General features: G+C 39.4%; 1 protein-coding gene across 5 annotated transcripts in view; it reads left to right on the forward strand.

Moving 5' to 3' along the window:
- MARK1 (microtubule affinity regulating kinase 1) overlaps positions 1 to 22700 on the forward strand; it is a 138175-nt gene extending 115475 nt beyond the window's left edge. The window contains exons 13-18 of one of the 5 annotated variants that reach the window (XM_061160067.1): positions 4723 to 4916; positions 8458 to 8558; positions 9990 to 10154; positions 11566 to 11820; positions 18079 to 18123; positions 22056 to 22700. In XM_061160067.1, the coding sequence (XP_061016050.1) occupies positions 4723 to 4916; positions 8458 to 8558; positions 9990 to 10154; positions 11566 to 11820; positions 18079 to 18123; positions 22056 to 22410 (1115 nt within the window). In that variant the 3' untranslated portion in view covers positions 22411 to 22700. The other 4 variants (XM_061160068.1, XM_061160069.1, XM_061160071.1 and 1 more) reach the window with 4 other exon arrangements.
- The last annotated feature ends 1357 nt before the right edge of the window (positions 22701 to 24057 follow it).

Raw genomic sequence — 24057 nt, forward strand, 5'->3', positions numbered from 1 at the left:
TTTACAGTGTCCCATAGGTTTTGGGTTGTTGTGTTTTCATTTTCATTCATTTCTATGCATATTTTGATTTCTTTTTTGATTTCTTCTATGATTTGTTGGTTATTCAGTGTTATTTAGCCTCCATATGTTTGAATTTTTAACAATTTTTTTCCTGTAATTGAGATCTAATCTTACTGCACTGTGGTCAGAAAAGATGACTGGAATGATTTCAATTTTTTTGAATTTACCAAGGCTAGATTTATGGCCAAGGATGTGATCTATTCTGGAGAAGGTTCCATGTGCACTTGAGAAAAAGGTGAAGTTGATTGTTTTGGGGTGAAATGTCCTATAGATATCAATTAAGTCTAGCTGGTCCATTGTGTCATTTAAAGTTTGTGTTTCCTTGTTAATTTTCTGTTTAGTTGATCTATCCATAGTTGTGAGTGGGGTATTAAAGTCTCCCACTATTATTGTGTTACTATTAATTTCCTCTTTCATACTCGTTAGCATTTGCCTTCCATATTTTTTTGTGGTGCTCCTATGTTGGGTGCATATATATTTATAATTGCTAGGTCTTCTTCTTGGATTGATCCTTGGATCATTATGTAGTGTCCCTCTTTGTCTCTTTTCACAGCCTGTATTTGAAAGTCTATTTTATCTGATATGAGTATTGCGACTCCTGCTTTCTTTTGGTCTCTGTTTGCGTGAAATATTTTTTTCCAGCCCTTCACTTTCAGTCTGTATGTGTCCCTTGTTTTGAGGTGGGTCTCTTGTAGACAGCATATATAGAGGTCTTGTTTTTGTATCCATTCAGCCAGTCTTTGTCTTTTGGTTGGGGCATTCAACCCATTTACATTTAAGGTAATTATTGATAGGTATGGTCCCGTTGCCATTTACTTTGTTGTTTTGGGTTCACCTTTATACAGCCTTTCTGTGTTTCCTGTCTAGAGAAGATCCTTTAGCATTTGTTGAAGAGCTGGTTTGGTGGTGCTGAATTCTCTCAGCTTTTGCTTGTCTGTAAAGCTTTTGAATTCTCCTTCATATCTGAATGAGATCCTTGCTGGGTACAGTAATCTAGGTTGTAGGTTATTCTCTTTCATCACTTTCAGTATCTCCTGCCATTCCCTTCTGGCCTGGAGGGTTTCTATTGATAGATCAGCTGTTATCCTTATGGGAATCCCTTTGTGTGTTATTTGTTGTTTCTCCCTTGCTGCTTTTAGTATTTGTTCTTTGTGTTTGATCTTTGTTAATTTGATTAACATGTGTCTTGGGGTGTTTCACCTTGGGTTTATCCTGTTTGGGACTCTCTGGGTTTCTTGGACTTGGGTAGCTATTTCCTTCCCCATATTAGGGAAGTTTTCAGCTATTATCTCCTCGAGTATTTTCTCATGGCCTTTCTTTTTGTCTTCTTCTTCTGGGACTCCTATGATTCGAATGTTGGGGCGTTTCACATTGTCCCAGAGGTCCCTGAGGTTGTCCTCATTTCTTTTAATTCTTTTTTCTTCTCTGCTTCATTTATTTCCACCATTTTATCTTCTACCTCACTATCCTATCTTACGTCTCTGTTATTCTACTGTTGGTTCCCTCCAGAGTGTTTTTGATCTCATTTATTGCATTATTCATTTTTAATTGACTCTTTTTTATTTCTTCTAGGTCTTTATTAAACATTTCTTGCATCTTCTCAATCTTTGTCTCCAGGCTGTTTATCTGTAACTCCATTTTGTTTTCAAGATTTTGGATCATTTTTATTATCATTATTCTAAATTCTTTTTCAGGTAGATTCCCTATCTCCTCCTCTTTTATTTGACTTGGTGGGCATTTTTCATGTTCCTTTGCCTGTTGGGTATTTCTCTGCCTTTTCATCTTGTTTAGATTGCTGTGTCTGGAGTGGGCTTTCTGTATTCTGGAGGTCTGTGGTTCCTTTTTAATGTGGAGGTTTTACCCAGCGAGTGGGGTTGGACGATTGGCTTGTCAAGGTTTCCTGGTTAGGGAAGCTTGCGTCGGTGTTCTGGTGCGTGGAACTGGATTTCTTCTCTCTGGAGTGCAATGGAGTGTCCAGTAATGAGTTTTGAGATGGGTCTATGTGTTTGGTGTGACTTTGGGCAGCCTGTATGTTGACACGCAGGGCCATGTTCCTGCGTTGCTGGAGAATTTGCGTGGTATGTCTTGCTCTGGAACTTACTGGCTCTTGGGTGGTGGTTGGTTTCAGTGTAGGTATGGAGGCTTTTGGATGATCTCTTATTACATAATGTTCTGTGTAGTCAGGAGTTTTCTGGTGTTCTCAGGTTTTGGGCTTAAGTCTCCTGCCTCTGGATTTCAGTTTTATTCTTCCAGTAGTCTCAAGACTTCTCCAACTATACAGCACTGATAATAAAACTTCTAGGTTAATGGTGAAAAGATTCTCCACCGTGAGGGACACCCAGAGAGGTTCACAGAGTTACATGAAGAAGAGGAGAGGGAGGAGGGAGATAGAGATGAGCAGGAGGAGAAAAAGGGGGACTCAAGAGGAGAGAGACAGATCTACGCAGTTCTCTGTTCCCAAAGTGTTCTCCGTAGCTCAGACACCCACAGAAATTCACAGAATTGGATTGGGAAGAGAAGGGGAAGGGAGGAAATAGAGGTGTGCTGAGGTAGAAAACGGAGAGTCAAAAGTGGGAGAGAGTCATCAACACACTCCTGAGTAAAAATGGGTACTGAATATTGGATTCTTAAGTGTCCAAAATTGATATCAAATACTGAAAAGCAAAGATTAAAAATCTAGAGTAGAGGTTAGACTCTTAAAAATACAATATTAAAAACACAAAAAATTTTAGAAATATATATGAAGTTCGGTTTAAAAATATGGCTTCTCTCTTTTTTCTGTTTTTGCAAGGTTATAGTGAAATGAAAATTAAAATTAAGGAGTAATAGAGGACTTTAAAAGAAAATAAGAAAAAAAATTTTTTTTTCCTAATTAAAAAAAATAGTAAAACTATATGAAAATGAAATTTAAGGAGTAGTGGGGGAGTAATAGGGAATTTTAAAAGAAAAGAGGAAAAAATTAAAAAAGGAAAGAACAAAAAAAAGTTTTTTTAATTAAAAAAAAAAAAGTAAAAATATATCTAGGAATTTCTCTGGAGCTGTTGCAGTCAGTGTGGGTTCGGTTCAGTTTCTGATAGCTCCTCATTCCAGCTTACACTTCTCGATATCTATAGGCCCCTTCCGTTGTAGTCAGTGTTATCTGCAGGGATTTTAATCTGTTGCACCGGTCCCTTCTGAAGTGGTTCCCTTTGTTTATTTGGCTTCTGTTTGCCGGTCTCTTCAGTGTCTAATTTCCGCCCTGACGCAGGCGGGCGGACGTGGTCTCTTGTTTAGGTTCGCTTGTTCAGTCGTGCTGCGGGGAGGGAGGGGTGCTGCAGGCAGATATCACTGTGTGTGGGGAGAACTTGCAGTGTTCCGGCCACACTGGGTTTGCCCCACTCACGGGTGTGTGCTTTCCCCATCTACACTGCTCAGGCTCCCGGCTGCTCTACATGGAGCGGGCCCTGCGTTGCGTGCGGTTCCAGTTTTTGGGTATTCCACAAAAGCACAGACTCGATTGGGCCTGCGTTTTGTGCCTGAACAGCTCAGGCAGCCAGGAGCTTGACAGGCACACTCTCCCCGGGGTGCAGTGCGCCTTCTCCCCTCTGCGGTCCCAGTCTCAGTTTCCGCGCACCTGTGTGTGCCTTGTGTCTATTCTTTGGAGCTGGCCTCTAGCTGCGACCCTCCCGGCGGATGTCGACCATCCAGAATCTGAGGAAGTCTTTGGTTAGAAACTGGAGGCATCTTTGGTTAGAAACTGGAGGCCTGTTTGCAGTTTGGTAGGGTGCGCCAACTCTGGGGCCAAGTTTGCCCCTTTCCCCTCCCCCCTGCCTCTTGCCTCCAGCGGGGATGGGCCGGTCCGCAGCCAGCTAGCTCTTCTCTGGAATTGCTCAGTCCCTTTGTTCTGTGATGGCTGGCAGTGTGTTCGGGCCAGTTAATTTTCTCTCTCTCTCTTGCTATCCCCCCTTTAAGTTGCTGTCTCACGTTAGCTCCCTCCGATTGCCCTCAGGGCATTTGGGCCCGGTCCTTAGCCTAAGCAATGCCTCCCGCTCCTCTCTGTTCCACCCCCACTTGCTGGCGGCAGATGCGGGCATCTGGGGTACTTTTCTGCTGGGAGTTGCTTTTAGGCATGTAATCTGTGGGTTTTAATTTTTCCTCCCAGTTAGGTTGCCCTCCGAGATTCGAAAACTTCCCCCAGACCCGCCCGTGAGAGGGTTTCCTGGTGTTTGGAAACTTCCTCTATTATGACTCCCTTCCCGGGATGGGTCTCCGTCCCTAGCTCTTTTGTCTCTCTTTTTATCTTTTATATTTTGTCCTACCTCCTTTCGAAGACGATGGGCTGCTTTTCTGGGCGCCTGATGTCTTCTGCTAGCGGTCAGAAGTTGTTCTGTGAAGTTTGCTCAGCGTTCAGATGTTCTTCCAATGAATTTGTAGGGGAGAAAGTGGTCTCCCCATCCTACTCCTCCACCATCTTGGCTCCCTCTCTCACAGATTTATATTATTGAATGATTAATATAATACTGTTTTCAGGGGCTGACCTAATTTTTGTAATCAAACAGTTTAATCTTAGCTCAAAGTGTAAAGTATGCAAATAAAGATTATTTTTAATAAAAAAGTTTCTGTTTGTGAGAAAAAAACATGTCAGTTGCTTTTCAGTTAATTACGCTTTTTTAAAAATTACAGCTGGTCCATCCATTCCTCCTGCTGTATCATATACCAAAAGGCCTCAGGCTAACAGCGTGGAAAGTGAACAGAAAGAGGAGTGGGACAAAGATGTGGCTCGTAAACTTGGCAGCACAACAGTTGGATCAAAAAGTGAGATGACTGCAAGCCCTCTTGTAGGGCCAGAAAGGAAAAAGTCTTCAACTATTCCAAGTGTGAGTTAATTATTCTGGCATATTGCAATATGCTGTAGTTATTTGTTGTTGAAATTTTTTTATTTAAAGGTTTAAAATTGTTTTTTTAAGTTTCAAAATTTAAAGTAAATCATACATTTAAAGAACATGCAAAGGGGGCCAAGCTTCTAATAAATGTAGTTTAAGAACAAAAAAATATGAATTCTTAAAATAACATTTACCTTATCACAAGGAAAGTACATTAAACTTTCCTGCCTCAGTTTTCATGTTTGTGATATTTACTTGGTAGTATATTTCATTGGTGCATTTAATTTTATGTTTACAAATAAACTGTTCAGTGAAGGCAGACTATAGCAATAATTTATTTACAGAGTTAACTCACATTATCTACTTAAAACAGAAAACTATAGAAATTAGATAATGAGAGCTGTAAGATAGATTGAGACATCTACCTTAAGGCAGCAGCAAAGAATGAAGAGAAAATATAAAGGAAAGACAAGACATACAAAGGATAGAAGTAGAATTAGTAGCATTTAGGAAGTGTGAGTTTAGAAAGAAAAAGGGGCAAAATGAAGGGGAAGAAATATTTGAAGAAGTAATAACAATAAAAAAAAAAAGATGGAAAACTTCATATTAAAAGGACTCAAAAGGGCATACAGAAGATAGAAGGAAAACTTATTCCTGGGCTCATTAAAGTGGGATATATGGCTTTCCAAAAACAAAGAGGAAAAATTTTAAAGGTTTCAGAATGAGACAGAAGGTGACCTAAAAAGGAACAAGATGCAAACTGACATCAGATTTCTCAACATGGATGCAGAAGATAAATGGATAAAAAATATTATTTTTTCTAAAGTATCAAAAGCACGTTGAATCCAGAATTTTATACCCAACCAGACTGTCATATAAATGTCAGCCAGGGGGCAGGGAGGGGAAAAAAAAAAAGTATCAGTCAGTTCAGTTCAGTTGCTCAGTCGTGTCTGACTCTTTGTGACCACATATGTAAAGAAGAATATTCTTACGAGTAAAGTATTTCAACTCTTGTGATACAATGATCCACTTGAAAATACTGCTGTCTGAGGAACTATACTTATAGGAAGAGAAAGGTATCTACAATACTCTGTGAAATATATGGAATTTGAAAGCAATCAGCTAACTTATTACAGTATGTATGGTGATAACATACACAAAAAAAGAAAAAAACAGTGAAAATTCAGAACCAAAATTCTGGACGATATCCAGGAAGTGAGGATAGGGATAGAAATTAAAGGAAAAAGCATATGCCTTAAAAGGGAAGATGGGAGGGAGGTTTAGGAAATCAGTACAGTCAGCCCTTGATTTCCATCCATGACTGGTTGAAGCTGTGGACGGGGGACCTGTGGATACACGGAGGGCTGACTGTACTCAGTCATTTTATATGAAGGAGTTGAGCCTCCACAGATCATGGAATCTGCAAGGGTCCTGGAGCTAATCCCGATTTTATAACAAGGGACACCTGTAGCAGTAAGCAAAAATGAGTTCAGAAACTTAAGGACAAAAAATATAAAAACAAAAATAAAATGTATAGCTTTTAAACCAATAGAAGAAAAAAAAAGTGATCTAGCTTATGGAAAGTAGGGAAGGAGAGAAAAAAGAAAAAAACAGTTTAAATAGAAACATGAAATAAGGTACCAGAAAGCCTAACATAATCTTAATTGTAAATGGGTTAAACTCCCCAGTACCTATTGTTTTATACACATAATGGAAACCATATGTTTTAAAAATATGTGATCATTACCTCTTGGTCTATGAAATAGCTGTATATAACCACTTTAAGAATTAATAAATATAGCCACTTACATTCCATCTGATCTATTTGGAAATGATTTGACTGCAGTAGGGTTTAATATATTTTTATAAGCAGTTTTTTAGACAGATCACTTCCTCTTACTTACATATTGACTAGAGGACGGTTGCCAGAGTGTCATCACTGCATATAACAGAAAGAAATAATTTCACCTTTTATTGCATGCCATTCTGCTGTTTACCAGTCATTTCAACTCAGCATGGTCTTATTTTCCCATAAATATACTCAGCGGTTTCCACTGTCTCTATGTGGTGCTCTTGCTTAAAATTCCCCCTCACATTATGAAAATCCCACTTCTGTAGATCATTTCAAGTCCTGCTTCTTACTGGAGCCTCCCGTAACTGAATCCTCTAAAATTACCTTATCGGCCTTTCTGATCACTGAACCACATTATGTAGCTCTTAGCTATATGCTGCCTTGCATTGTTCACTGTTGTTTCCCCACATTTATGTCCTCCTGTTATATACCAGCACACTGGCTTCCTCAGAATCACTAGTGGTCACGTGCGTAGTAGGTGTCCAAAGCACATTTTTTTCATTTAAAGAAGGCATTGGCTTAAATTCAGATTTATTATGCCACACTTATTTTTTTTTAACATAAGCCAAAAGATTCTGGTTGAGAAATTTTTCTCTTGGCCACTTAGTATTAGCGTCAATGGCATGAAAGGGACAAGGCCAGGGAGGCGGCCTGTGAGCAGCACAGACTCAGAAGGCCCCATTTTGAAGAAGCGCTTCACCCGTCACACTTGGAGAAGGAAAGCAGTCTTAACTGAAGGCAGCCAGAAACGTTTAAGAGGTCTCTAAAGGGGAGGTATGGTAGCATATCTGACAATGAGTTTATTCAAAATTAGATTTTTTGTTTAAAATTAGGTTACTCATGTGACAATTCAGCCAAGACAGTGAAATGATCAAAGGTGGATTCTTATGTTGCTACATTATCCCATGGGATAATTTTACAGACTTCTAGTAATCTCTTTGTAGTTTTATAGTTTTCCAGGATTTTTCCCCCTTTCTATTATTTATTTCCAGGATTTTTCCTCTAACTTTTAAAATTTCCAGTTAATTTCCTCTTAAATTTTAATCTCCAGTTAAACCTCCTCAGTAGTCTCTAAAAGCAAAGTAAGGAATAATTACATGTTCAAAAATTAGGGATTTATTAGTTAAAAGAAAACACTGTATATCTATGTAGTTGAAAAGAGGAAATATTCCCCTGGATGGCACGGCACACATTTTGGTCTCTTTACATTGCCAGGGCTGTGAGAGTTTCCCAAGCAGGTGCAGAATGGACACCCACAGGCTTCAGAGTGGCCTTCCACTGTCAGGGCCCCAGGGTTCCTGTCTGTGATGATCCTTAGTGTGGAGCTAAGTGATACTTAGCGTGGGGCTGTCTCTGGTGCATGGCCCCCTCAAGCTACCTGTGTACCACCCCATCGCCAGCATACAGAGGTGTGAATAAAGCCCAGCTTTTTTGTTGCTTCCAAACAACTGCTACTGCAGGACAGTCCCCTAAAAACATGGTGAGGCACTTGCTATGCTCTGCCTTTTACTCCTTCAAGAGAGAGAGGTGGGAGAGAGAGCTTGTTAGTATAAGATTCTGATAAGTTAAAAGTCCACCATGGATTTTTCCAGAGTTACTTGCTGCTTGAATTCATTTCTTTGGCTTTCCACAACTAAGCTAGAATCTTTTAATATGTGTCATTTTTTTTTTCCCTCCTTAAAGAACAACGTGTATCCTGGAGGTAGCATGGCAAGAAGGAATACGTATGTCTGTGAAAGAACCACAGATCGATACACAGCGTTGCAGAACGGAAAAGACAGCAGGTAACTGTCACCACGCCCGGTAGGACTGCCGTTGCCATTGCTTTGCGTTTGTGCTCTTGGTACAACTCCTGTAGCTGAACAGGTGAAGAGGAAAGGAAACAGAATCACTAGTTAGGTGGCAACCAGCCATGCTTCCTAAGGCATCTCCTCATGTGTAGCAGAATGGAGCAATGGAAGAATATTTAGGGAAAATAGGAGGTAAATCTCTTAATCTATGATTGTCTAAATAAAATCTGATAGTAAATAATTCCCTATAGCAAAACCTATCACAGTGTCCTAATCTTATCTTCATTATTTGAATCTTGTTCTTCTTAAAAAAGTATTTATTTTTATTTATTTATTGGACCATACCGGGTCCTAGTTGTGGCATGTAGGATCTTAGTTCCCTGACCAAGGATCGAAGCTGAGATCCCAGCATTGGGAGTTTGAAATCTTAGCCACTGGATCACCAGGGAAGTCCTGAATCTTATTCTGTTATACCTCTGCTGCTTCCTTCTTACCTTCTCCCTTCCCACCCACCCTGTCTAATCATCATTATATACAAGTACGTAAGACTGTGTTTTCCTTCTTCTAAAGAAATGTGGCCATCTCAACTGATCATTGAGACCACACAGTTCTCAGAGTGTTTTATTTCAAATAATGATAAATCATGTTTTATTATTTAAAAAATTTGACTTCTTTTCATCCTGAGTTGTAAGGACTGCTCATCAGTAGATCACCAAATGACGGAGTTTATTGTAATAAATTCTGTTTAGTTCCATCCCTAGTCATTTTAGTAGACTTGGCAGACCATTCTTATACTTATTTCCTCTCAGTTAATAGGCACTTAAAGTAAATGTTACTATGAGTCATAGAAAGGTAAATGAATCTTCCTTGGACATAAGAGCCTTTAGGCTAGAGAGGTTATCGGGAATTGATTTCTATTTTACTTTTCCCTTTACTAAATCCTAATCTGCAGCTCCTTTAATCTGTAGCAGTTTAACCTAAAACCGAGCTAAAAGCATTTTGATGATGTTTCAAGAGAGAGGATTTTTGCTACAGTTATGAATTCTTATTGATTAGTGGGCGATGAGCCACATTAATAAATCACACCAAACTGTGATTTTTTTTTTTTTTTTTTTTTTGGAAAGTGTGAAGTGTCTCTGATCATAATCATTTTACCCATAAAAATAATGTTATAGATTTCAGATTCACATGTATAGAACAAGAGTGTGTGAAATCTTTTCTATGGAAGGTGGTGATAAATTCACCCTGTACACTTTTAACAATATTGTTGTTAGTCAGTAATAATACCACTGTTGTTGATTTCTTTTAAGTGTTTGTCATGAAAGATATTAGACTTTTTAAAATCTAATTTTTAAATTTTAGTAAACTACAGCTTTTCTTCTTTTTTATATCTCCATGATCTTCTCAACCGGCTTATGTTGAAAGCCTTACAGAGATGTCCGCGAGCAGCATGTCCTCTGCAGGCTCCGCCGTGGCCTCTGCTGTGCCCTCAGCACGACCCCGGCACCAGAAGTCCATGTCTGCTTCCGGCCATCCTATTAAAGTCACACTGCCAACCATTAAAGACAGCTCTGAAGCTTACAGGCCCGGGTAACATGCTAGTTGCATTTCATTTGTCATTAAGAGTTTTTAAAAAATATAGCACTATATAAAAATACCTGATAGCCATCACATTTTAAGAGCTTTTTTGAAAGTCTCAGTGTTTATGGCAGAGGTGAAGTTAAATTGTAACATAAACTTACTACATCCTCCAGCTGTTACCAGAAATGTTGCTTATAATTTAAGTCATTTTCTAGAGGAATTTTCTTCAAGGATTTTGTTTTAAACCCATCCATGAAATAAAGGGTTGTTCCTAATTTATCATTTAAATAAATTGAGTTTTTATGGTTTAAAAACAAACAAACATTCCAACCCACAAGACTGGGGGTTGAGACCTGATTAATCTTCTTGGCTCTGGCCAGTCACTTGTTCTTAAGAACTTTTAATTTTCTTATCAGTGAAACAGATAATCTCAAAGATCCCTTTCAGTTATAAAGTTAAATTGTTTTCTGGTATTTCTGCATGTTAAGAATTCTCAAATTCAGAAACATGTTTGATAGGTTTGTTAATCATATTGTTGGTATCTGGTAGCATTTACTGTCACTCAGGAGTGAATTGTAAATGGGAAATAAGCCTTCAATTCAAAGCCTTTTGATAAACAATAAAATTTGTGTTCCACATTGCTGACTGGTTTAAGAGAACAATGGGGGGACAAAAAATTGCATGCAGTGCCCCATGTTTGGCATTCCTGATACTGAATTCCAGTATCAGGAATATATGTATATGTGATATATATCTTTATATCCTTGTTTCAGTAATTTCTTTTTTTTTCCTTAATACATATATTTTATTGAAGTATAGTTGACTTAAAATGTTTCAGGTGCATGGCAAGATGATTCAGTTATACATGTACACATATTTTTGAAATTATTTTCCATTATAGGTTATTACAAGATACTGCTATAGTTTCTTCTGCTATGCAATAAACCTTTGTTGCTTGTTGCATATCTATTTTTTAAATTCGAAATCTAACATTCTATTCATACTAAGTCAAACAAATTGAATCAAAATATCATAAATTTTTTAGTTGGGCAAAAATTCGATAGGTTTTTTTAAATATATGTATTGTACATATTATTTTTATATAGGTATGCAAAAGCTTTTCTACTATGCTTGATGAAGGCTTGAGAAAGAACATCAAAAAAAAGAGAGATGGAGAAATTGTTTCAGCACTTTCTTAATCTTTAGTAACTAAATTTTTATAAAAGGCATTTAGTCTGAAATGATAGTGTCTTGGTAATTACAGTGAACACATGTAATCACACACAGAACATCATATCTGTCACCAGAACGAATAGAACAGGGCCGCATGAAAGTAGCCACGGCAACTTTCTACCCGTTTTTAGCATGAGCAAAACCGTTCTCCGTGGTTACCTGTGTAACGCATCTTCCTGTGTCTCAGCAGCACCACCCAGCGCGTGCCCGCTGCGTCGCCGTCTGCTCACAGTATTAGCGCCTCGACCCCCGACCGCACCCGCTTCCCCCGCGGCAGCTCCAGCCGCAGCACCTTCCACGGGGAGCAGCTCCGCGAGCGCCGCAGCGCCGCCTACAACGGGCCGCCCGCCTCCCCGTCCCACGAGCCGGGGGCCTTCACGCACGCCAGGAGGGGCACGTCCACTGGTATTATAAGCAAAATAACGTCCAAATTCGTCCGCAGGTCAGTACCAACGCACTGCCGTGTTTCATTTCCTCTAGGGATTAACGGATATTTGCTTTATTTTTTTTTTTTCCTTCTCTACAGTGATTTTTTTTTTTTCCAAAATGGGTTTATGACATTTCATTAAGACATGCTCTTTTTACAGAAGCTTGAAGAAAAAGATCGAGGAGGACATAAAGTATTTTTCCTTAAAAAAAAAAAAGAACAAAATGAGAATTTTTAAATTCTGTAAAATAGAGCGGGAGGAACATAACTTGACATAAAAAACTGTATGTTCTAACAAAAAATATTCCCTACTTAAAAGCCTCTGTTTAGAAAAGAGAATTAAATGTGACATTTGTCCGTCAACTGGTACTTAAGAATACTTTTAAATCGCTCACTAATGACACATATACACACATGTAGTCCACCTTTTATTCTGACTTTTAGAAAGCCTATTATGTGCTGGAGTCACAGATGTTGCTTATGTAATTTAGCATCATAAAATCTTAACATCAAAACACAGTAAACACAAAAGGAATACAAGTATAGTAATCTAATTCAGTAATATTGTGAAATTGTACTCCTTTCTAAAAAGTAACATAAGTATATAATACCCGTTGATTATACAAGTGCCGAACGTAGTGCAGGTTGATGTAAGTTTGGTCCACTATCAGGTCCTGCTAAAGGCCCAGGAACGTCCTGCATGTACAAAGCTTTGTGCTCAGTGCTGAGCAAGTTTCACAGCTGAAGAGACGGCATCTGTGGCCTCAAGATTCAGCCCCAAAAGGAGCAGACTGTCTACCACTGGCCACAGTACAGAATGAACCGTGAATGGCAAGAGGCGTGTGGGCAAGGCCCTGAGGGCTCCCACTAGGGAAGAAGTTAAGTCTCCATACCGGGTAGTTATTTGAGCAAATAAGAAATTATGGGTAAGAAAGTATTATACTTATTATTAAAAAATATTGCTTAAATACTTAATTTGCAATGTTATTAGTGTTCCTAGGGTTTCGGAGAGTGGGTGTAGAAAAGAGAAGCAGTGTCTGTAGCCTCTTCCCTTTTTGTGGAGCTGTATATAGACTCTGTTCATGGATTGGTTTGCCCAAGGTCACGCAGCTGAATTTATAACTTTAAATACCCTCATGCAAAGTCAATTTCTAACCATACCAGACAGTGATTTGATACCATTTGAGCAGTTACCACGTCACAGTGATAAAGACCTGAAAGCTCCCCCACCGTCACCATGGCGGTGGAAAGTAGTGCTAGGTGACCCTCTGCTGGGCACCACTTAGATTATCAGTAGTTGGCATTTGACTGGCAATTTAAATCCGTTTTTAAAAGCCAGTACTTTCTTATGGTTAAGCCAGAATTGATTTTAAGGTGAAGGAAAATAGATTTTGAGTTTAATGCTTGATTACTAATTGTACATTAAGCATCGTGCAAAATATTTCTATTTGCAATAAAATTTAGATCATAGAAAGAACATACGAAGGAGCACCGGACAAGAAGTCAGGACCAGATGTCAGAGCAAGAACATGCCTTAGAGATCATCATTGGGAGGTTAGGATGGAAGATCGCCATGTAGGCGTTCAACAAAGGTGAACACTTCCCATGTGCCAGGCTCTCTTCCAGGTGCTCTTGATATAGCCCCTCCCTTCCTGCCAGTTCCTGATTGTCTTGTGACCCCCCAACACTGCTGAAACCTTTTCTTCACTTGGCCTTCAAGGGCTCCCTGTCCCTTCTCAGGCTCCTTTGCTGGTTCTTGTGGGTCCCCCTGCCCTTCCCTGACCTCTAAATACCAACCTGCCTCAGGGCATGATTTTTGGACACATTGTCTTATCTGGTTCTCCTTGGTGATCTCACTCAGGCCCATGCCATTAAATTCCATCATATGTTAACAGTCTCAGTTTATATTTTTAACCCAGACTGCTCTTCTGAAAGACAGACTTGTGTCCAATTGTCTACTCGGCCTCTCCACCTGGTTGTGAAATAGACTCTCCAACAGAACCTGTCCGGATCTCAGCCCTTGCTTCTCTTCCCCAAACCTGTCCCTCCCTCAGCCTGTGCCGTTTCAGGTCATGGTGACACCGTCCTTCGGTTGCTGCGGACCCTGAGCCTGGATTATCCTTGCCACCTCCTCCTTTCTTCGTACCACACGTCATTCCGTGAGCAGTTGTGTTGGCGCTGCCTTCACAGCATTTCCAGGATTTAGCGGCTTCCAGCCCTCCTACCACTGCCTTCATGGTCTCAATCACTGTACATCTTCCACCTCCTCACAGGTGCCCTAGCTTCTGCCCTTGTCCTGTTCTGTCCCCAGCAATATGAGTCCTTGATTTAAAATCCTCAGCTTGCTTTTTGTCTCATTCAGAACACAGTTCAGAGCCCTCCCAGTGGCCTCCGTAGTCTGGCCACCCTTTCCTGCTCTGACTCCATCTTCTCCACTCCTCCCCTTTCCCCACCAGCCTTTCAGGGCACCTGACCATCCTCGAACACCCCAGGCGTATCCGTTCAGGATTTCGTACTCCCCTGACACCTGCGTGGCTGGCTCTACACCTCATTCGGGTCTTTGCTGGACTGGCTCTTCCTCAGGGAGGTCTTCCTCAACTCCCTGTTGAACCTCACCACCTCTTCGTCCACACCCCCTCTTCCTGCTTTATTTTTCTCCACAGCACTTGACACTACCTGAAATAGTGGATTTCCTTGACTGACTTGTTCGTCTTGTATCTCTCCCAAGGAGAAGATGCTCTCTGTGAGAACAGGGGCTTGTGGTTGGCTTGCTCTGTTCTATGCTGAATCTCCTGCCGAACAGTGAATGCTTCCTCTGACGTGCAGTGTGGCATTCAGTAAATTTTTATCCCATGAGTAGATGAATAATGTGGAGGACAGTTTAAAAAGTAAAGAAAGTTATTAAGCATTCTGATAAGTGCGCTGAAGGAAACAGGTCCTGAGAGGACAAGGTTGAGGGAATAAAAGTTTCAGAGCCAGCCTCTGGGGGGTGCTAGTATGAAAGTTTCTCGAGTTCCACCATGCCCTTATTCCCCTTTGAACAATGTCATTTAGTAGAGGGTTTGAGGGGGCAGAAAGAAAGATCTGAGGGAGGAGGTTGTTTGTTGTTGTTTGTCAGAAACTAGAGGGTTTTTGTTTTTGTTTTTTCTGCTGTGCTGGGTCCTTGTTACTTTGTGCAGGCTTTCTCTAGTTGGGGCTAGTGGTGACAACGACTCTTTGCTGTGTGCAGGCTTCTCATTGCACTGGCTTCTCTTGTTGCAGAGCACAGGCTCTAGGGCACCTCAGCTTCAGTAGTTACAGCAAGTGGGCTCAGCAGTTGTGGCTCATGGGCTGTAGAGTTGCAGCTTGTTACTTGTGGTACACCAGCTTAGTTGCTCCAAGGCATGTGAAATTTTCCCAGACCAGGGACTGAGCCCATGTCCCTTGCATTGGCAAGTGGATTCTTATCCACTTAACCTCTAGGGAAGTCCAATAGGGTTTTTTAATGTCTTGATTTTTAGCATATTTTAATTAATTCTGGATTTGGTTAGAGAAGAGAAGAAATTCAGTTCTGTTCGGAGGTCACTTGTCACGCTGTGAACAGCTTTGGCTTTACAAATGTGTTTGTGTTCACAGCAGTGCCATAAGGGTAGCATTTTGTGGCTCGAGGCGGGGCCGTCTGATTCTGCTTCAGGAAGACAGGAATGCAGGAAGACAGGCAAGCCTGAGTTTCCATCCCAGGGATGAACCCACTGAACTCTCTAGCAACAGGCAGATTGGACATGCAGCTGATCTTTATGCATTTGCAGCCTGTTGAGCTTTAGGGTGTTGGAGACTTGGCGATAAAATAGAGAACTTTTTCAGTGCCTTATTTAATATTCTCAACTCAACTGTCAAGTTATCATCCTTCCCACTTGTCTTCTTAAGCTTGTCCTGGGCTCAAGCCCAGCCTTTCTCTGTGTTCCCTTTGGCTTCCTCACCTCACTCTACCTAAAGCTGGAAGAAATGGAGCAACACGCTGATGCCTCCGCGGGATCCACACCACACCCCATGCGCTGGGGGCAGGGCTGGCTCAAACCCAACTTGCAGGCCAAGACACCTCACAGGTTCAGGAACCAACTCAGTCGATGTGCTACTGAAGGCTTTAAAAGATGGCGGGGCGGGGGGGGCGGGAATAGGATTTTATAGGGAAAAAGTAAAGGAATTTGGATTATTAAGCTTTAAGAAAAGAAGGATACAAAATAGTTCAGAGTTAATCATTCATGTATTTGAAAACCATTATCACAAAGAAGCCAGCTAGTAGTTCTCCTTGGCCAGTAAGAAGCTGGACGCCAGAATGACCACATGAAAGAGTTGTTTTCTGGGCTTAAGAAAGAACTTTCTAATTAGTAAAGTGATTTAAACTAGAATAATCCATCAGGGGAGGATGTAGACATTCTATTTCCAAAGTCTTAAATAGTGTTTAGAATGATGTGTTTTGGAGGAGTTCTGTATACCACCTGTATAGACTGGAGATTATATCAAACCTCATAGTTCTTATATAGGGAATAACCTGATTAGTTCAGCTGATTATATATAAGATATGTGGCTTTTTTAAACTTTTAAATATTGGAGAACCGTGCCGCACGCACCATATGTGCTGTTACAGCCAGCTGCACTTCCCTATCCCCAGGTGCCTCCCTCCGCGGCTGCTTGGAGCTGACTTATGCACTGTTTGAAACCATTGCCAAATAGCAGAAATTCTTTCAGCCAATGTCTTCGTGGCATCCAGGCAGGCACGAACAGGATATGGGGAACGATGTGACAAATCAGTTGCAAATAGTTACCGCAAGGGAAGTAGGGCCTAAGGTGTGTTTCATTCCTAATGCTTACAGGTGGGCAGCAGTCTGCCAGCCGTAGAAAAGTCCAGTGCAACGTAGGTCCCTTCCTGTTAGAGGAATTTTATCTTAGCAACAGGAATCAGCAGCATTATTATCTTTCTTGCCCAGTCAAAAGACTGCCCCTCAGTATCTATCAGTATATCTACATGTAACTCAAAATGCACGCTTCATTTGAGCCTCCTGAAAAATGTGTATTTCAGTGTGCTGTAGTAAAAAAGGGTTTGTGTAAATGGCTTTGAACTTTTACTATACTTCCCAAGGAAGATGCCACTTAATAAAAATATAAATTTAAGAAAACCTATTTGGATGTGAGACTCTATCTTATTTTCCTTTTTAATTCAGATAGGTAAATGGTTTTTACCTAATACGTCCGTCACGAAATTCCTACAGTTAAAAACCCTGAGAAGTATATAAGGCATTCACATTTTAACTGGTTGAAGTTTTAGAGCTTGTTGTACTGATATACAGCATTGTTATTAATTTGAGGGATGAGGAAAGTGGTACTGATTTTACTCCTGTTGCATTCATTTTACATAAATAATGTTTCTGGAATGATTAAAACATTAAGAAAATGTTAAGGGTTCAAGTTGTTGATTTTTCCCAGCTGTTTAGTACTGTTTTGCTATCACAAGTAATCTCAGTATATTTCAGCTGGTTTATAACTTGATACTCCTATGTAGATACTTAATTACCTTTGAATATGACAAATAGTTAAAATTTTGGTAGACTTTAAAATTATTAATTACATTCAACAAAAGAACAGTTAGTGGAGTTTTCCTGGTTTTATTTCACAGGTGGATATCCAGGTAAGATCAGTGTTTCTTTTTAAGATTGAATTCATGTTTTTAGACTCACCTGCTTGGATAGGCTGTTTGGTGTGCTGTAATATTTTATCATGTGCATGAATCATTAGCATAATTTCTGAAATAAGTTACTTGCGTATTTAAAAACTAGTATTTATTTTCAGAAATACTTACATGTTGAGCTTTATTTCTCACTGCAGGATTAATTTATATTTTTCTAAATTGAGCGACTACTCCAGTTATGGTTAATAACCATTATGAAGTTAAATCTTGCTGCTATAATTATTAAATAGTTTTAACTTTAGATTGAACTAAAAGTGAAAAGATAAATTATGACTTTAAAGTCATGGCTGGAAATTGGAAGATCACGTAAAAATCCTAAGCCATCACTTAGCATGTCCTCTCTGACAATACCCAGTAGACGCTCAATAAATGATAGTCAAGTGTGGTTATGATGAGAAACATAAATGATATTAGACTGACTAGTAATAGAGATCTGTCATGCTAGAAATTTGCTCAACAAGTTAATTTTAAAATCATTTTAGATACAGGTTTTCTTGGTAATTTTTTTCACTTTTATCATTAAATCTCAACCTTCACTTTGTTTTGAGGGATCCAAGTGAAGGCGAAGCCAGTGGCAGAGCCGACACCTCAAGGTGAGGAGCCACTATTAATACTTCGCTGCTAGGTCCCTGTGTGTGAAGACGCTCTTTTGAAATACTTAACAGCACTTAATAAACATGGAGAGAACTGATAACTAGATAGAATGTGCGTTTATAGTTTTATATTGGCATGGGTTTTCCTAATGTTGCCCAGTATTTTATTACTAGCTTTGTTTGTGTTTTCTAAACATTATTTTGAATTGTATGCCTTAGAGCCTTTCTGTCCTATTAAAAAACATGTCTTAAACATGCAGAAGAATTAATAGATTAAAATATACTGATTCTTTTCTCACAAAAATGATGTAAATAAAATTAGTCAAATAACCCAGAACATGGAGGTAACCAAATACATAGGAAGCTGTGATATTAGAAAATATATTTTAGGGGACTATTCATTGGTGGACCACATTTCAAAACTCTCACCCTGCCATATTTTATTTGACACTTAATCCTGCTTGTGTATTCATTTTGGTGATGGATTGCAGACTTGAGCACAGTCAGAATAGGGTGGAGGGCTGGATGAACCAGGTGGCTGGGCCCTATCCCTAGGGTTTGTGATTGGCAGGGAGGGGCATTGATGCCACTGGTGTGGACCACATTAGTGACATGTTAGTGCTTGTGTTGTATTTATAAATGGGAAATTTAAGAAATGAAGACGTTTAATTATTTTGAATGTATACCAGCATTAAGGGGTACAGCATAAACCTTAGAACCTTGACAAGCAGTTCCTCAGTAGAACAGAGGCCTGGCTTCATTCAGGGATTATATTTGACCAGCTAAGCACAAGTGTCAATTTAATTTCTCCTTTTAAAATTACTTGTAAAATAAGACACCATGAGCTTTGGAAACCCTGGTGGTTCAGTAGTTAAGACTGCACTTTCAGTGCACATGTCGCAGATTCAGTCCCTGGTTGGGGAACTAAGATCCCACCCGACATGCGGCCAAAAGAAAAAACCACCGTCAGCTTTGGAAAAGCTTTATTGAGCGTCCCTATGTAGTTTCTTTCACAAACTCTGCTGTGTGTGTGTTTAGTCATAATAGTTGAAATGTTTCTTTTTTGGGGTTAGGTACCCAAGTCACCATAGTAGGAAGCCAGAGGGAGGCAGAACAGTTTTCAGCCTCCGTCTGCCTGTTAAATAAACACGCACGACTCTTGCTGTTAGCCCCTCCCTCGCTGAGCCACTTAGTCTTGAGCCCCCTTCTTGCAGCTCATCCTATCTTTCTACTCAGTTTTCCTCTGAGACATTTAACAGCATGTAAGGTCACAAGTGACTGCTGATACTGCAGTTAATCTGCATGCATTTATCTTTTTAATGTGACCACATGTCTCTCTCTCTCTCTCTTTTTTTTTTTTTTTGCTTTTGAACAAACTTATCAGATACCTACTATCTGTAAGGTACCAGCTGGTCATTTAATCCTCATGACAGCCAAGTGAAAAGTAGACATTTTACAGATGAAGAAGCAGTAACGAGCACCAGTGGGACCGAACCTGTTGCAGTGAGGTTTTGTCCTATTCATGGTGGTGAATAGTGCTGGCTTCGAGCCAGACCTCATGGGTGTGAGCTATGCTGTGCCACTTACCTCGCTGTATACCTTTAAGAAAGTTACTTTAACCCTTCGCACCCATGCTTCCTCACTCTGACTGCCTCCTAGGGTTGTTGTAAGGAGTAGATGAGTAATTAATACATGTTAGGCACCTAGAACAACCTAGGTACCTAGGCTTCCCTTGTGGCTCAGCTGGTAAAGAATCCACTTGCAATGCAGAAGACTTTGGTTCAGTCCCTGGGTGGGGAAGATCCCCTGGAGAAGGGGAAGGCTACCCACTCCAGTATTCTGGCCTGGAGAATTCCTTGGACTGTATAGTCCATGGGGTCGCAAAGAGTTGGACATGACTGAGTGACTTTCACTTCACTTCACAGTAAGTACTCCTAAGTCAGTGTTAGCTGTTACTTTTGATATCAGTATGTCCAGGCACTTTGTACAGTTAATGTTACAACAGTGGTGATGCCTTTGAGATACAGGTAGAAAAGTACCTTGTATGTGCCTGTTGTCTTAAGGTCACCAGGTTCCCTTGATGGAATGGAAAGAAAACTAGACTTGGAGTAAAACATCTGATTTCTAGTCTTCGCTTTTCACTGTGGAGAAGTGATTTAAGTTTCCCAGTTGTCAGTTCTGTTTTTAAAATTTGTGTTCAATCACATGGTCTCCTGGGTACCTCCCCACCCTAGCACACTGATCCCATGGCCCCTGATCCCATGGCCCATGTTCTGCATATGGTCCTGGTGAATGACTCTGGTTGGATCTGCACACACAGCCAGAGACCTGTGATGTCATAGCTTAAATTTAGTGAACAAATAAGAGAGATTAATAGAGAAGACACTGAGATAAGTGCTCTCCATAGTTGCTTGATAGTCTTTGGAAATTTATCTTCTACACTTACTCTTTTCCCAATTTTTTCAAGTTTGCATAGTTGGCAGAGGTTTGTCTGTTGAAATATCTAAGAATGAGGAGGAAAACAGATATGTAAATGAATACATAAAAATGTATAAATATAAACGTATACATGAATATACATTATATGATAATATTGATGTAAAATGTACATACAGGCACAAAATATATAGTAGAATATAAATTCCTTTCAAATTGTATCCTTTTTTTTTCTTTAAATCACACACAAGTTAGTTAGATTAAGAAGTTAAAATTGTCACACCTATGTTTGGATAACTACTCAACAAATTTAATTACAGCATCTTCTAAATCATAAATAATTATTAATTTTACCATTCTTTGATTATTTGAAGTAGGTTTTCTGATACTATATTATTTATGGGGAGACCTCCTATAAGGAAAATCCAGTAACGTTGACTCGTTTAACAGGTTGTGCGTTAATCTCCTGCTATTTGCTTAGCACAGTTCTAGATGTATGAGATACATTAGTCAACAAAACCAACAAAACTCCTCGCCCTATTGGAATTTACAATCTAGTGATGAAGACAGATGATAAATATAATAAGTGAACTAAATAGTATATAAGAATGTGATAAGTACTGTCGAGGAAAAATAGAGCAAGGTAAGGAATTGGCCGTGCCAGAGTAGGCATAGTTACTAGAGACCACAGGGAGAAAGTGGGCAGCCATCTGAGGAAAAGGCATTTATGGCAGAGGGAACAGCCTATGTAAAAGCCTTAAGGCAAAAACGTACCCCGTGTGTTCAGAGAACAGTATGGAAACCAGTGTCTTGATGGGTGTGAACAAGGAGGAAAATAATAGATGGAGGGTTAGGGGTGGGAGTTGGAGTATAATAGGTCACTTGGAGCCCTGTAGACTATTTGAAGGATATGTTTAGCAGAACATTGAAATCTGATGTCTGCACTCCTGCATGTTACCCCACTGCAGAACCACATTCTTTCTCCACATCATCAGGTACAAATAATCCCACAGTAGCCATTACTGCTCTTCTGGTCCCCAGACCTCCTGTGCAAAAAAAAAAAAAAAGTAGGAAAAAAAGAAAATTTTTCTTTATATTTCAAAAATGTGTGTTTATAAGCAACTTGCTTGTGGTCTCCATTTTGTATAAATGTATAGAAAATGGAGAATCTGCATTTTCAAATAAATATGGAGGGAAAATATCAAGTTGTTTGCTTTCGGATGCAAACATTTCCCACAAACAAATATATTTAAGAAAATAAGCTGTTTTAAATGGAAGGTATTAATAAGAGTCAAAACAGATGGCATCCTGGAATCTCCTTTTTGTAACAGCAAGATGATACAAATCTTTGTATCTACTTGAAGGTAGTCTACAAACAGTCATTTTATTAGCCCCTGGATTGTGACTGCTTATATTTTGTGTGTGTTTTGATGTCTTTGCTGACAGGAGTTTTTGTCTTCATTTTCCCCCCTCCCCCCTCTGTCCTCTTATTTCAGAAGTACAACAGGGGAACCAAAAGAAAGAGAAAAGGAGGAGGGTAAAGATTCCAAGCCACGTTCTCTGCGGTTCACGTGGAGCATGAAGACCACTAGTTCAATGGACCCCAATGACATGATGAGAGAAATCCGCAAAGTGTTAGATGCAAATAACTGTGATTATGAACAGAAAGAGAGGTTTTTGCTTTTCTGCGTCCATGGTGATGCCAGGCAGGATAGCCTTGTGCAGTGGGAAATGGAAGTCTGCAAGTTGCCACGACTGTCCCTCAATGGGGTCCGCTTCAAACGAATATCCGGGACGTCCATCGCCTTTAAAAACATTGCATCTAAAGTAGCAAATGAGCTGAAGCTGTAAAGACACTTGAATTTACAGGATCAGGGAAGATACACCCGTATATGAGGTACAGTTTTTGAATGTACTGGTGATGCCTAATGTGATTGGCCTGTGAATCTCCCCATGTAGAATTTGCCCTTATTGCAATAAGGTTATACATAGTTATGAACTATAAAATTAAAGTCAGTATGAACTATAATAAATATCTGTAGCTAAAAAAGTAGGTTCACATGTACAGGTAAGTATATTGTGTATTTCTGTTCATCTTCTGTTTATAGAGTTGTATAATAAAACAGATGATTGCTTAAAAACTTGTATAGTTGTCTAGATTTCTGCACGTAAATGTACGTTTGATGCTTTGAGTTGAAAATGTTCTTTCTGTTATTTACATTCTGGTGGGTTTTTAAAATTCTTACCTCCATCATGCAATTTTGAAAATTGTGTCCAGAGTTAAAAAAAGTGCACAGAAAACTAGTCTTTACAATTGTAGCATGGACTTTTAAAAGTTATTTTTAAACCATATTTAAATTTGAACCAGAAGCTGATAAATAGATCAGCTTTGTTATATACAGAATTACTCCTGCTTATCTTTGCTCTTATCCTTGTTATCAGACAAGGTTTAGTTGAGAAGATACAAAATGTTTACAGTGTTGGCACTTAGAGGTTTTAAAATAAAGTACATGAAAATAATAATAGCTTTGCCTTGAGCTAACTAAGAAGTCCTGGGGAAGAAGTTAAATCTACATCAAATTTCTTTTGAACTTGAAAGTGTTTCCTGGCCCACTACTAATTGGAGTGGCAAAATTAAAGAGAGTCAATATTTTATCTGGCTATTATAATATAAGTGTCACTTAGGTTTGCTGCCTTCCAAATCCCATGACATTAATTGTGAAAGTATAATATAATAATGTTGGGACTGTTTCATAGCACAAACTCATCTTTACAGTGTTGAACAATGCATCAGTTAAGAAATAATGCCACCTCAGGAATTAATGGGCATTGGGAACGTTTGCCTCATGCTCCCCCCAAGCCTCTCCATCCACCCCTGACATAGTTACTATCTGTCATTACGTAAGAGACTTTGGAGCAAAACATGCTATTTATAATAGTATATTATTGATTTACGCTTATGTGGTTGTTCAGTTGGTTCCCATGTGACCTGTTTTGTTTTTAATATTTTGCCAGATTTCTTGTATTTATTCCACATCATTATACCTATAGTGTGCAGCTTTGTAATTGGGCATTTGCCTACTTTTCTTTCATAATTAGTGATATATGCGATGTAAAACCACTAGTAAAGGTACATTTTAATACTTGTTATTTTCTACTGAATTAGCCTTGGAGGTTGACTGTGCAATGTTATTTAATGTTGTAATTACTGTAATATCAGCATATGGGCCCCATCTGCACACTCCTGAGAAATAGAAAGTGTATTCCAATTTCATCAGTTTAAAGAGAAATAAAGCTGTGACAAAATACTGTAATTCTAGCCTGCATTAGAAAGCTCTAAGCATAGGTGATGTGCCATTCCATGATGGCTTCCAGACTAGGGTGATCTGTACTGTACTGTGATGTAGCTTTCTTCTGTAACAGCTGTGTTCTAAAATGAAGTGTATTTTTGCCTTAGCAGAGGATGGTGTTTGGAAACAAAAAACAAAAAACAACTGT

The sequence above is a fragment of the Dama dama genome, chromosome 14 (genome assembly GCF_033118175.1).
Source record: "Dama dama isolate Ldn47 chromosome 14, ASM3311817v1, whole genome shotgun sequence".
Taxonomy (NCBI): Eukaryota; Metazoa; Chordata; class Mammalia; order Artiodactyla; family Cervidae; genus Dama; species Dama dama.